General features: G+C 41.8%; 1 protein-coding gene across 2 annotated transcripts; it reads left to right on the top strand.

Moving 5' to 3' along the window:
- The first annotated feature begins 1,019 nt into the window (after positions 1-1,019).
- On the top strand, positions 1,020-14,542 carry LOC135514930 (chloride anion exchanger-like). Of its 2 annotated transcripts, none has more exons than XM_064938673.1 (21): positions 1,020-1,184; positions 1,666-1,834; positions 2,675-2,814; positions 3,327-3,437; positions 3,735-3,895; positions 4,051-4,215; positions 4,595-4,747; positions 5,734-5,816; positions 5,905-6,052; positions 6,229-6,342; positions 6,753-6,830; positions 7,108-7,203; positions 7,354-7,460; positions 8,252-8,321; positions 11,165-11,257; positions 11,726-11,821; positions 12,229-12,456; positions 12,564-12,618; positions 12,755-12,900; positions 13,049-13,126; positions 13,345-14,542. In XM_064938673.1, exons 2-21 carry the CDS (start codon positions 1,719-1,721, stop codon positions 13,369-13,371), a joined length of 2,265 nt encoding a protein of 754 aa, XP_064794745.1. In that variant the 5' UTR covers positions 1,020-1,184; positions 1,666-1,718; the 3' UTR covers positions 13,372-14,542. The 2 variants fall into 2 exon arrangements, with proteins under 2 accessions (XP_064794745.1, XP_064794744.1); XM_064938672.1 differs by having other exon boundaries at positions 1,021-1,189.
- Positions 14,543-14,634: the final 92 nt, after the last annotated feature.

Here is a 14,634-nt window from a genome sequence, read left to right as displayed (position 1 = left end):
TTGTGCAGGCTCATTGCCGCCCGTCTGTCCGGAGCCGCCAGAGCCGCCCGTCTGCCCAGAGCCCCCCGTCTGTCCGGAGCCGCCAGAGCCGCCCGCCTGTCCGGAGCCGCCAGAGCCGCCCGCCTGTCCAGTGCCGCCAGAGTCTCCCACCTGTCCGGCGCCGCCAGAGTCACCCGCCTATTCGGGGCCCGCTGTAAGGGTCCCCAGTTCGGGGACGGCAGCGAGGGTCGCCATTCCAGAGGCGCCACCTAAGTGGGCCAAGACTAAGGTGGAGTGGGTCTACGTCCCGCACCAGAGCCGCCACCGCGGTGAAATGCTATAGGTTCAGGTTTTGCGGCCGGAGTCCGCACCTTTGGGGGGGGGGTACTGTCACGTCCTGACCTTAGTTCCTTTTTTATGTCTCTATTTGGTTTGGTCAGGGCATGAGTTGCGGTGGGCATTCTATGTTTTTCATTCTATGTTTTGTTCTGTGTGTTGTATTTCTATGTGTTTTGGCCTGGTATCAGAGGCAGCTGTCAACCATATTTAGGTAGCCTGTTCTCACCTGTGAATGTGGGTAGTTGTTTTCTGTTTTTGTATTCTGTACCAGACAGAACTGTTTCGGTTTTGTTCATTCTCTTTTGTTGTTTTTCCATTCAGTGTTCAATTCATAATAAAAGATGAACACGTACCACGCTGCACCTTGGTCCTCACCTTCTTCCACCAACGGCCGTTACAGCCAGCTTGAAAGTTGAGAGCTGATATTATTGTATAGTAGTACTGTTACCCCTCTTCATACTCATCCATGTTTAACCTCAACCTCAACTCTAACCTGAACCTCTACCATGAAACGTCCACTGATCTCCAGTGTACAGCCACGACCACTGTCCAGTCCTCCCCACCCTGCCCATAAGTGGGGTTCTCAGACACACTCATTCATCATTGAAAGTTGAGGCAATGTGCCAGGGCATGTATCAATAAGAACAATGGTCAAGGATAAGGCAGGGCTGGCGTGTGATGACTGCATCATAATTGCTGTTAATAATTACAGTTAAGAACGATAAGCAAGCCGGGAGAGAGGATTTATGGATGGCAACATTCCCAAGGGTCCTAGATAATCTCGGGGTGTTCCTCTGTGCGGAGAGAAAGTGAGAGAAAGACAGGCAAAGTCTGGATACACTGAAGCTGCATACACAGATAAACTAGTAAGGTAAGTGTTAGTGTTATGCATTATTTTAGTACCTTGCTTATAATTTATTACTATTAAAGATAGATCGATTGTGGCAGTCGTCTGTGGCAGTTGGTGACCTAACACTTTCTTCAGAGTATTTTTTTTGTTCGTATTTCCTTCAGTTAAAACTCATTGTAAAATAGGACAACCCTTCCTAGTTATCCCGTGTATTATAATGGTATCACAACCCTTATTTAACCCAGACCACTCTAACCAGGTCAATGCTGACAGGCAGCACGGGCCCTGCCCAGCCATGCCAGTCGCAGCTGGTCCACTGGACATCACAGATCTGTGACACTAATGACACAGGCTGATGTAGTTAGTTAGTGTGTGACGGTAGTTGCACCTTTGTTGTGCAGCAGCTCCACAGTAATTGTCTGTGTCAAGGTACTTTCAAAGGCAGGAGGGAAAGATATGACAGGAACCTGTACTAAAATGTGATTGATGGGTCTCAGAGACCCTGTGAGGAACAGGTGCCGCACCACTCAACGAGAAGTAGAGGGTAAAGATGAAGCAGTACGTGGTCACCAGGCCACTCTACTCAGAGGACGCCTTCGCAGACGAACATGAGAAGATCCACAGGCACCATAAGACCCTGCGGCACCACGTCAAGCAGTACTTCACGTAAGAATCAATCAAGTTTCTTCTGTTGTTTTGCTTGTGTTGTTTTGTGTAAGGTAGCCTTATGATAGGCTGCAGTGCATGGATGCAAAACTTCTGTGTAGATTCAATCCACTGGCAATAGCAGACACTCCGCATAGCTGGTGTTTTGGCGGTGTCGGACGTGTAACTGCATTAAGAGCTGTCAAATAGGTGAGGGGCTGCTCCTGTGGTCATTGTCACGAAGCCACACCCGTCCCGCTCGCGTTTAGTTTAGAACTGTAAAGTATAGGCTAAAAGAAATAATATCATTCAAAGAAATCCTTCTGATTTAGATCAGCCTATTGGAGGTGTAGATTATTACAACACCCATTCCAGTAACAAGGCTGCTTGGGATTATAATTAATGTGACTCAGCACATCCATGGCAATGTCTGCGACAGGTAAACTGACGGAAGTCGTTTGCTGATTTGACAGCTCTAATGCAGTTACACCTCAGACATGCTGAAATAAAAACAATGAAACTGTTATGCAGTTGTAGGTTATTTCCAGTTGAGACAGAAAGGATTGAATCTAGCCCTTCATCTAGTTATTACCACTCAATTCACTTTAGTAGTTTAGTCTTTCTTTAGTGTGGACTAGTGAGCCCACATGACATTTTACCTGAGATGCCCTGATTGTCTTTAGTTTGCTTAAAGATATGGTAACTTTTCCTTCAAAAGCATACATCTAGTTTAAAGATCAGCCCTATCATCCTATATACTGTATGTCTAAACGTTGTGCATAAAGATGCTTAGATGTTATAAACTATTAGTAAATCATGTCTGTGGAGACTAACTAAAAATGGTATGTGTGTTAACTGTAGTTGTGACCTCAAGCGCACTAAGAACGCAGCGCTCTCTCTGCTGCCTTTCATTGGTTGGATGAGAATCTACCAGCTGAAAGAATGGTTGCTGAGTGATATTGTATCTGGGGTCAGCACTGGACTGGTAGCTGTTCTACAAGGTGAAGCTAATACCCACTCTAACCCACCTCAATCAACCAGTGTGCATCTTCAGATCTATCAAAGCAGTTCCTAGAGCACTTTTTGAGAAATCATTTGATAAAGAACTGTAGACCTCATTAACGTCCCCAAAACATCAACATTGATCATTGAAAGAAAATAAAGTAACAATATTGATGAACTATGGTTTTACGGAATGGTAATCAGGTCCAATAGTGGTATCACCTAAAATATATTATCTGGTCCTAGACACCTATTAATAGTTGTTTAATGAAAGAAGAGATGGTAACGTATCTTTATTAGCAGGCATTATTGTCACAGTACTAGCATTGACACACAGAAAAGTCAATAGATACTTAAAACACCTGGATCACGATGACTCTTGAATGCTGTCGTAGTCTCCTGTGACTTATGGTGGAGTTATTTAACATGCTCTAAACATGCTCTAAACATGCTCTAAACATGCTCTAAACATGCTCTAAACTGTTGTTCATTGTTTTTGTTTGATTGACAGGTCTGGCATACTCCCTGCTGGCCTCCCTCCCTCCATGGTACGGACTCTTCACTGCCTTCTTCCCAGTGATCATCTACTTCTTCCTTGGCACTTCCAGACATATCTCAGTAGGTAAGTACTGTGTGTGTGTGTGTGTGTGTGTGTGTGTGTGTGTGTGTGTGTGTGTGTGTGTGTGTGTGTGTGTGTGTGTGTGTGTGTGTGTGTGTGTGTGTGTGTGTGTGTGTGTGTGTGTGTGTGTGTGTGTGTGTGTGTGTGTGTGTGCGCATACAGTGTTTTGCTCTGACCATCACAAGCCATCACACCTTTTTACTGTACTTACCGCCCTCTCTCTGCCCACCTCTCCACTTTCCATCCCTTGCATCCTCATCCTTGCTCCCTCTCTCTTTCTCCTCACCCCACTCACACCAGGAGCGTTCCCTGTTCTGAGCCTCATGGTGGGTGCAGTGGTGACAAGGCTTGTGCCTGACGAAGGCCCCCCAGTCAACATCACTGGGTTTGAGGGGCTGACCAGCGATGAGCAGAGAGTAATGGTGGCCGCCTCTGTCACCTTCCTCATGGGGATAATGCAGGTAAAACACCATCATTACCGCAGCATTATCATTCATGTATTGTACATTACTCATATCTCTCTGTAATCTGAATCTAAAATGAACAATGACTCCCTCTCTCTATCTATGGACGTGATCTCCCATATTCTAACATGAGTCCTCTGCTTCTCTCCCAGCTGGCCATGGGTCTGCTGCAGGTAGGCTTCATCGTCATGTACCTGTCAGACACGCTGGTGTCTGGGTTCACCACCGCGGCTGCCATCCACATCCTGGTGTCCCAGCTGAAGTTTGTATTGGGCCTGGTGGTGCCGGGACTCAGTGGACCCCTGTCCATCGTTTATGTGAGTCCAGGAAGAGAGACAGGATGAGGTCACATGTATTTCAATGCAACAGTATGATTTTTATCTACTGATATCCAAATATGAAATGACTTAGCTACAACAGAGATATATTCATTAACTCCCTCATATCTTATCCCTCATATCTAATCTGTTTCTATAGCTCTGAGGAATAACACTGTGTTGATAAGATAAACAAGTGTCTCATTGTCTCATCTTATCTTACACAGTTAAGCACAGGTATTCCTCAAGTGCCCCCAATATTTCAGAAAAAACTGTAATTCATGAGTCATGGCTTGGTGTAGAGACCTCTGACTGAACTCTCACACCCTGTAACTGGTTCTTCATTACTGTCATCAATATTAACTGACGTCTTCCTCAGACCCTGGAGAAGATATTTGTCCAGATCGAGAAGACCAACGTGTGTGACCTGGTGATGTCCATTCTGATCATGGTGGTGGTGTTCATAGTGAAGGAGATCAACGATAGATACAAAGCCAAGCTGCCTGTTCCCATCCCCATAGAGGTTATCATGGTGAGTGGCACTGTGTGCACTATGTCATCACAACCTGGGATTCAGCTCTATATGTACACAGATAATACACAGATAAGAATTGGGAAACATTGTGGCGAGAACCAGCCTCATACGGGGAACCACTGAATTTAAACTCTTAGAAAAAAGAACCCAATGGGTTTTATCTGAAAAGAAAAGGGTTCTACCTGGAACCTAAAAGGGTTCTACAAAGGGTTATCCTACGGGGACAGCCGAAGAACCAATTTAGGTTCTAGATAACACCTTTTCTTCTAAGAGAATAGAAAAAGGCATCGTCATACAGGGCACTGTTTATGTAGATGTGTCTCACTATTTAATATACATTTGAATGTGAGTATGCACTTGCACAAAGTACAGATCATGTCATCACAGATAAGCATCGGAAAGCATTGTTATTCTTATCCTGAACAGTCACTCCCTTGTTCCTATCTTGGTACACTCTTGGAAAACAATGTGTTATCTAGAGCCTAAAAGGGTCCTTCGGCTGTCCCTATAGGATAACCCTTTGAAGAACCCTTTTTGGTTACAGGTTTCCATGTATAACCTTTTACATAGATGGTTCTACATGAAACCCAAAAGAGTTCTACCTGGAACCAAAAAGAGTTCTGCCCAGAACCAAAAAGGGTTCTCCTATGGGGACAGCCAAAGAACCCTTTTGGAACCCTTTTTCCTAAGAGTGTATTGATCCAAAGTACAATGCCATTGTAGCAAGGAGACAGCTTTTGTGAAACGTACAGTATTGATATCTTATTCTCACACTGACTCACAGTATGGCAGATGAGGACAATCAGGTGAATTGTAGGAAAATACATGAACTTATTTTGATGTACTAAAAGCCTGCAGTGTGTCACAGCTTTGTGTAAAAGTTGGCAAGGTAACCAGATTCTCTTGAAATATACTGTTTTATCATCAGATTGCATTTGTCCTGCTAATAACTGATACATTGATTTTGGTAATGACTTTCGCAGACTGTCATCGCTTGTGGCGTTTCCTATGCATTCAACTTCCGGGTGATTTATAAAGTTGATGTTGTCGGCCGTATTCCAGTGGGGTAAGCACATATAAAAAGATGCATGTTAAACTGGCTGAGAATAGATGGGAAAGGAATCTAACAATATCTCTCCCTCTCAATCTGTTAGGTATGAGTCCCCTATGGCCCCGAACATGCAGATCTTCGGGCAGACTGCTGTTGAGGCGTTCCCTATGGCCATAGTGGGCTTTGCTGTAGCCTTCTCTGTCGCCAAGGTCTACTCAGTCAAACACGATTACATCATAGACGGAAATCAGGTGAGTCCCAAAACCAGAACATTAGGAGGAGGGGTTGGAAGCCGAGGCGGTACGGAAAAATGTGTTTATTGTTGCTTGTGAATGAGGATTGTCAGCCTAATACAAACTATCAACATAAGACTTGAACTAATATCAACGGTTCCAGAACATGTATTTGTCCTTGTTTTGCTCTCTAGGAGCTGATAGCTTTTGGGGCCAGTAACATCATTGGAGCAGCCTTTAAGTCGTTTGCAGCAAGCACAGCTCTCTCCAGGAGTGCGGTACAGGAGAGTACAGGTGGTAAAACCCAGGTAAACTACTAAACCAAGAGGCTGTCTGAGAATACAGACACACAACCATACTTAGAGTTCCTTCCTGTACAAGTTCTTTATCCAAGAGATGTAGCTGTAAACGTTATGAAATATTGACCTGTTTGGGTCTCTTCATCTTTGGTGTAATAATGACTGATAACTTATCATAGTGTAAACTAGATAGAATTGCACAAATGGGAGAGAGAATGTGATGTAGTTTGTCGTGACTCGTGACCTACAGTACATTGCGAGGAATGAAAGAATTGACTCAGAGTTACAATGTACCAAGTTAATAAATAATTATAATTTATGAAATATATCAAAGGGAAACACTGCTTAAAAAGTGCTTATCTGTAGTTGTTTTGTGAATAGCCAAATGTGAGTCAAATAAAGTGTTTACTTCATTTCAGATCGCTGGTCTACTGTCAGCGCTCATCGTGATGGTCGTCACCTTGGCTGTCGGGTTCTTATTGGAGCCACTCCCAAAGGTAAAACTCACTCAGTATTTACAATATAATTGACTTTAGGAGTTGAATGATAGGGAAACATTTTGATTTCCACCCAAATAGACATACAAAGAACCAGTCCAGAACCTCTCAAAGTCCCCCATATAGGGGACTTAACATCTAAGATTAGGACATTACGGAATGAATCACTCTGCATGAAGTTGATAAGAGCACTGGAATTTAGATGGAAGTCTTGTGCAACTCTTGTGACTGATCATCAAAGATGTCATTGCCTGACCTTTTCCCTCTGTGTTGACAGTCGGTGCTGGGGGCGGTGGTCATAGTCAACCTGAAGGGGATGTTGATGCAGATCAGAGAAGTCCCTTACCTGTGGAGGAGAGACCGGCCCGACTGTGTGAGTCTTCTGAGACACTCCCACTGAACTGCACTTAAAATGGAAACAAGCAATGATGTCTTTACCAACTGTGATAATGAACTCATATTTCCTCCAATCCCTTCCATCCTGCATCCCCCTGTCTTGCCTCCCCTCCATGTCTTTATCCAGGTGGTGTGGGTGGTGACCTGCCTGGCTTCCATCCTGTTGGGGCTGGATCTGGGGCTGGCTGTAGGTCTAGGGATCGAGCTGCTCACCGTTGTCTTCAGGGCTCAGTTGTGAGTGTGGGCACAAATCTCCAAATTCCAAACAAAAAAGTTGAACTTGTGTCTGTGTTTATTCTTTGTCAGTTTTCAATGTTATTAGAAGTTGGACACACCAGGGTTGGGGTTAATTCGACATTTCAGATTTTGATTCAATTCAATCCAAGAATTGAGATTCAAATGTAAATTGGTCACACCCCACAGGAAGCATAATTGGAATTTAATTGTAAGGAAAGGAAGTATAATTGAATTCAAAGCAATTAAAATAAATTCAAATGAGACAAGAAACAGATGAGTCTCATTCCTTTGATAAATATTTTGCCCAAAACATCTGCCACCTCTTACTAAAGAATACAGATACCATCGATACAAATGGGATTATAACTCAGATGTTAGTATTCATATTTAATGCATTGTGGGAAATTAATTTTTCCAAATATTTAATAACATGTAAGTGAATTATGAACAAAATGATCTTAGAATATTTCCAGACCACTGTTTACTATTTAACACTCTTTTTAGGAGGATGCGTTTTAAAAATTAAATGTTTCAAGAAATTGTTAAACATAGTAACCATGCATGATGTCAAAATAAACATGTGCGTAATGATGTAAGGAATTCAATTATACTTCCTTTAATTCAAATTCTATTAAAATTCTGCTTCCTGTGGGATGGAGCCAGTTTACATTCAGTTCAAATTCAATAATTGATTTGGAATTAAAGACCAATTCAAAACTCAATTTAGAATTAACCCCAACCCTGGAACACAATGTCATAGTGACATTTCTGCCTGCATTTTTTCCCAGCCCACGTTGCAGTGTCCTGGCCAATATCACAGGAACAGATATCTACAAAGACCGCAAGGATTACATGAGTGTGAGTAAACAGTAATGTGGACTAAAGACACTCACCAATATCTTTTTATCTTACAAGACTGTGAAGACGGTGTGTCTACACATGGCCCTTGTTCTATTGTCTATATATCTCTTTCCAGATCTATGTGCCAGAGGGTGTGTCTACACATGGTCCTTGTTCTATTGTCTATATATCTCTTTCCAGATCTATGAGCCAGAGGGTGTGTCTACACATGGCCCTTGTTCTATTGTCTATATATCTCTTTCCAGATCTATGTGCCAGAGGGTGTGTCTACACATGGTCCTTGTTCTATTGTCTATATATCTCTTTCCAGATCTATGAGCCAGAGGGTGTGTCTACACATGGTCCTTGTTCTATTGTCTATATATCTCTTTCCAGATCTATGAGCCAGAGGGTGTGTCGACACATGGTCCTTGTTATATTGTCTATATATCTCTTTCCAGATCTATGAGCCAGAGGGTGTGTCTACACATTGCCCTTGTTCTATTATTTATATATCTCTTTCCAGATCTATGAGCCAGAGGGTGTGTCGACACATGGTCCTTGTTATATTGTCTATATATCTCTTTCCAGATCTATGAGCCAGAGGGTGTGTCAACACATGGTCCTTGTTCTATTGTTTATATATATCTTTCCAGATCTATGAGCCAGAGGGTGTGTCGACACATGGTCCTTGTTCTATTATTTATATATCTCTTTCCAGATCTATGAGCCAGAGGGTGTGTCTACACTTGGTCCTTGTTCTATTGTTTATATATCTCTTTCCAGATCTATGAGCCAGAGGGTGTGTCTACACTTGGTCCTTGTTCTATTGTTTATATATCTCTTTCCAGATCTATGAGCCAGAGGGTGTGTCGACACATGGTCCTTGTTCTATTATTTATATATCTCTTTCCAGATCTATGAACCAGAGGGTGTGTCTACACTTGGTCCTTGTTCTATTGTTTATATATCTCTTTCCAGATCTATGAGCCAGAAGGTGTGTCTACACTTGGTCCTTGTTCTATTGTTTATATATCTCTTTCCAGATCTATGAGCCAGAGGGTGAGTCTACACATGGCCCTTGTTCTATTGTTTATATATCTCTTTCCAGATCTATGAGCCAGAGGGTGTCTACACATGGCCCTTGTTCTATTGTTTATATATCTCTTTCCAGATCTATGAGCCAGAGGGTGAGTCTACACATGGCCCTTGTTCTATTGTTTATATATCTCTTTCCAGATCTATGAGCCAGAGGGTGTGTCTACACTTGGTCCTTGTTCTATTATTTATATATCTCTTTCCAGATCTATGAGCCAGAGGGTGTGTCTACACTTGGTCCTTGTTCTATTATTTATATATCTCTTTCCAGATCTATGAGCCAGAGGGTGTGTCTACACTTGGTCCTTGTTCTATTGTCTTATATATCTCTTTCCAGATCTATGAGCCAGAGGGTGTGTCTACACTTGGTCCTTGTGTCTACACATGGCCCTTGTTCTATTGTTTATCTATCTCTTTCCAGATCTATGAGCCAGAGGGTTCTATTGTTTATATATCTCTTTCCAGATCTATGAGCCAGAGGGTGAGTCTACACATGGCCCTTGTTCTATTGTTTATATATCTCTTTCCAGATCTATGAGCCAGAGGGTGTGTCGACACATGGTCCTTGTTCTATTCTCTATATATCTCTTTCCAGATCTATGAGCCAGAGGGTGTGTCGACACATGGTCCTTGTTCTATTGTCTATATATCTCTTTCCAGATCTATGAGCCAGAGGGTGTGTCGACACATGGTCCTTGTTCTATTCTCTATATATCTCTTTCCAGATCTATGAGCCAGAGGGTGTGTCTACACATGGCCCTTGTTCTATTGTCTATCTATCTCTTTCCAGATCTATGAGCCAGAGGGTGAGTCTACACATGGTCCTTGTTCTATTGTCTATCTATCTCTTTCCAGATCTATGAGCCAGAGGGTGTGTCTACACATGGTCCTTGTTCTATTGTCTATCTATCTCTTTCCAGATCTATGAGCCAGAGGGTGTGTCTACACATGGTCCTTGTTCTATTGTCTATCTATCTCTTTCCAGATCTATGTGCCAGAGGGTGAGTCTACACATGGTCCTTGTTCTATTGTCTATCTATCTCTTTCCAGATCTATGAGCCAGAGGGTGAGTCTACACTTGGTCCTTGTTCTATTGTTTATATATCTCTTTCCAGATCTATGAGCCAGAGGGTGTGTCTACACTTGGTCCTTGTTCTATTGTCTATATATCTCTTTCCAGATCTATGAGCCAGAGGGTGTGTCTACACTTGGTCCTTGTTCTATTGTCTATATATCTCTTTCCAGATCTATGAGCCAGAGGGTGTGTCTACACTTGGTCCTTGTTCTATTGTTTATATATCTCTTTCCAGATCTATGAGCCAGAGGGTGTGTCTACACATGGCCTTGTTCTATTGTCTATATATCTCTTTCCAGATCTATGAGCCAGAGGGTGTGTCTACACTTGGTCCTTGTTCTATTGTCTATATATCTCTTTCCAGATCTATGAGCCAGAGGGTGTGTCTACACATGGCCTTGTTCTATTGTCTATATATCTCTTTCCAGATCTATGAGCCAGAGGGTGAGTCTACACATGGTCCTTGTTCTATTCTCTATATATCTCTTTCCAGATCTATGAGCCAGAGGGTGTGTCTACACATGGTCCTTGTTCTATTGTTTATATATCTCTTTCCAGATCTATGAGCCAGAGGGTGTGTCTACACATGGTCCTTGTTCTATTGTCTATCTATCTCTTTCCAGATCTATGAGCCAGAGGGTGTGTCTACACATGGTCCTTGTTCTATTGTCTATCTATCTCTTTCCAGATCTATGAGCCAGAGGGTGTGAAGATCTTCAGGATACCGTCTCCCATCTTCTTTGCCAATATTGATTTTTTCAGAGGCAAGCTGGTGGAAGCTGTAAGTAAGCAATTATACACAATTAGATGTGTAAAATGAAGAATTCTACCAAACACATTTACACGTAGGCCTTACAATTCCATGACATGGGCCAACAAGGTAATTTTTCATGGGTGTACTTATTAAGACTTATTTTCTCATTGGATTTGTTCCAATGGAAAAAGGTCATAAAGAATGATCAAATAAACTCATGAAGGTCAATACCACCTCAGTGTATGAGGTAATATAGTATACCAGGTTGTATAGCAATAGTTCCCATACAAATCGGTGTTACTACAGTTTAACTTGCACCTTACTAAACACTAAACGCATGCAGATAAGACAAAGTTTAGCCTTGATCTGTATGATGGCCAAGGCACTGGTAAACAGTATGCCCCATTCACAATAAATCCCATGTGTAATAGTTACTCCTACTTTCATGTGTGCAATTGCCAATTAGGGTTCAACTTGACTTTGATACGTTTTCAGGTGGGCTTTAACCCATTGAGGGTGTTGAGAAAGAGAAACAAAGCCCTGAGGACGATCAGGAAACTTCTAAAGAAAGGAGAGCTGCAGATGACATCGGTGAGTAGTGGTGCACTTACCTGTTGCCCTTAGAAACCCATAAAAAGATAACTTCCACTCACAAAGTTACCCCGTTAACACTTTACAAGAGCCCCCTGTGTCATAAAGTTTAATTTAAATGGCCATAGCATGTCATAAATCCATCTAGCCCAAAACATTAGTTTCACACCTGGCAACAACATACTTCTAGCAATCCAAAATCAACTGACATCAAGCACATGCTGCAGGACATATAGGCAGTCGTCCCCGTACATGCCTTATCAGAATGGTCTTGGGTTTGCATGTATATGACAAACAAATGAATCATCTTCCCATAATGGTGGGTGGACCTCAAAAGATCACCTTCTACATGTAGTCAGGTTTTCACAATAAGAGGTTGTGGTAATGTTGTGGTTCTCCCGGTGCAGAAAGGCCTACTGCTCACCAGCTCTGGTCCCATTGAGGAGTCTGAGGATGAGAGCAACATGGAGGAACTGGACCAGCCCACTGACTTCAAGGACCTTCCTGTCCAGGTGAACTGGAACTCTGAGCTTCCTGCCAACATCCATGTCCCCAGAGTAGACGTCCACAGCCTGATCCTGGACTTCTCAGCCGTCTCCTTCCTCGACATCTCTGCCCTCAAGGGACTCAAAGCGGTAAAACAAAACTCTTCCGTTACAACCCTGGGGAATGTGGGGATGATTGTATATTTCACCAGAGTATTTCTACTCGCTGGGTACTGATATTTTGTTGTGTTCTATAGGCACTCAAAGAGTTCATTCGGGTTGAAGTTGAGGTCTACATTGTGGCATGTGACGGTAAGCCTGGTTTAAGACAAGCCATCTGTCCCATCCATTCCTTCTCCCATTTTCTCTTTAACACTGAATTCAATCACTCTGAAGCAAATAGAGGTAAGGTGATTGATCTAACGATATCTGTCCCTTGTGTCCAAAGAGTACATCCTGGAGAAACTACACAGCTGTAAGTTCTTTGACGACGAGGTGAAGTCGTCCATGTTTTTCCTGACCCTCCACGATGCCATGCTGCATATCCTGGAGAAACATCCAGTAAACTCTGAAAACACAAAAGTCTGCGAAAAGGTATAGCATTTACCTATAGAAAAGTACTATGTATCTGTTGCTGTTTCCACCCTTACAGACTAAATAAGAGGTGCCCAACCTTATCTTGGCCCACATCGGTTCATTCACAGGAACTTGTCTCATTCTTGTGTATCATGTTGTCTTACAGGTTATAACAACAGCCACTATCCATGGCAACCAATGCAATGGTGTGTCAAGTTTGCGTAGCAGGGACAAATTTGTGCATGTAAGTAACTGAGACCCATCAAATCTATTTGTCATTGTCTTTTCTACATTTGTAATGAATAGGCATCAGCAATCAAAATGATAATTAATAAAAAATAACTATTGTAATGTTGCAACTCATGTGGAGGTACAGATAATTCATAAAACTCTAGGTACAAAGTACAGTAAGATGAGCTGACAAAATCTAAACTAAAAGTAGTATCTCTTTGTTCTCCCCAGGTCTCAGAGCCAGAAACCAAGTTCTAGTTCCAGAACTACACTCTTAGATGTCAGTATTTGAAGGGTTCTTCGACTGTCCCTTTCCACAGATGGTTCTACATGGAACCCAAAAGAGTTCTACCTGGAACCAAAAAGGGTTATATTTGGAACCAAAAAGAGTTCTCCTATTGGGACAGCTGAAGAACCCTTTTGGAACCCTTTTTCTAAGAGTGTAGTGGTGTGTACGGTACTTTCATTTCCTGGGATGGCATGCATTTCCTGTGATCGCTGTACTTTCTGGTGATAATAGACGTAAGGACCCATGATACTGTCCTAAAACGGACACCATACAGTAACCATATGTATACAGGATACCACTTATTGAGCTAATAATTGTACATAAAATATATTTGATTTCTTTTGTACTGTTAAACAGATACTCAATGGCAATTTTGAAGATTTTGAAAGAAAAATCAGAAAATGTCATTCATATCATGTATTTATTTTCTAAAATTGAATCAGAAGTATTATTGTTTTTTTAAATAGCTTGACAATGTTGCGTTTTATATGTGTACATAGGGATTTTATAGGAATGTTTACTTTGTTGTATTTTATATGTAAAATAAATGTACTTCTTAGCACAAAGTATTTCCGCCAGCAAGAAATGAAGCAATTTGAGCAGTACAGTATTTGGAAATCTGAACGTCCTGTAACTGAGATATTGATAAGAATTATAGGATGACTAACGTGGTTTTGATATATTGGTCACAGATAAAGCCCTGATAAGAGATGAATGATTAAGTAGAGATCTTTGACAAACTGTTCTGGGTTATACAACAGTAACCATGATTGATAAAGTTGGTGGAGGTTAGTATGGGGTATTTCCAGTATACCCATGTGTGGCAACACCTCAATTGATCAAAAAGTGCACTTTTATTGTGTTTTATTATAGTGATTAGAGTTGAGGATTGATGAGTGTCTCAACGTTTACATACCGTAAAGCCACTGATCCATTTGCCTGGTTTGGATCACAAATATTGCTCTAGAAATGCCATTGTGAATCCTACACAGTAGGTATATACGTCATAAAGGTACAGGACAACTAGAAACATTTTCAGATGGGGTGAATAACTCTCAAACAGTGTTGCAGATAAGCAGAGTATGTTTGATTTGATTTTGATTTATCAGGATCCCCATTAAAAATACATTACAGACAAAATACATGACCATTTTCATACATTTAAAAACATTAACATGTCGTCTGTGTGTGTGCATGTCAGTACATATATGTCAGTACAGTACATACACGCA

Source organism: Oncorhynchus masou, chromosome 26 (genome assembly GCF_036934945.1).
Source record: "Oncorhynchus masou masou isolate Uvic2021 chromosome 26, UVic_Omas_1.1, whole genome shotgun sequence".
Classification (NCBI taxonomy): Eukaryota; Metazoa; Chordata; class Actinopteri; order Salmoniformes; family Salmonidae; genus Oncorhynchus; species Oncorhynchus masou.
The sequence above is the reverse complement of the archived record's forward strand: the minus strand, read 5'-3'. Positions and strand labels throughout refer to the sequence as shown.

What these genes read in the sequence shown, in the direction of transcription:
- LOC135514930 (XM_064938673.1), top strand. Translation starts at nt 1,719, where the DNA reads ATGAAGCAGTACGTGGTCACCAGGCCACTCTACTCAGAGGACGCCTTC. An exon ending in GACCCCTGTCCATCGTTTAT is followed by an intron (nt 4,216 to 4,594) that starts GTGAGTCCAGGA and finishes CGTCTTCCTCAG; the next exon opens with ACCCTGGAGAAGATATTTGT. An exon ending in CCCTCAAGGGACTCAAAGCG is followed by an intron (nt 12,457 to 12,563) that starts GTAAAACAAAAC and finishes TGTGTTCTATAG; the next exon opens with GCACTCAAAGAGTTCATTCG.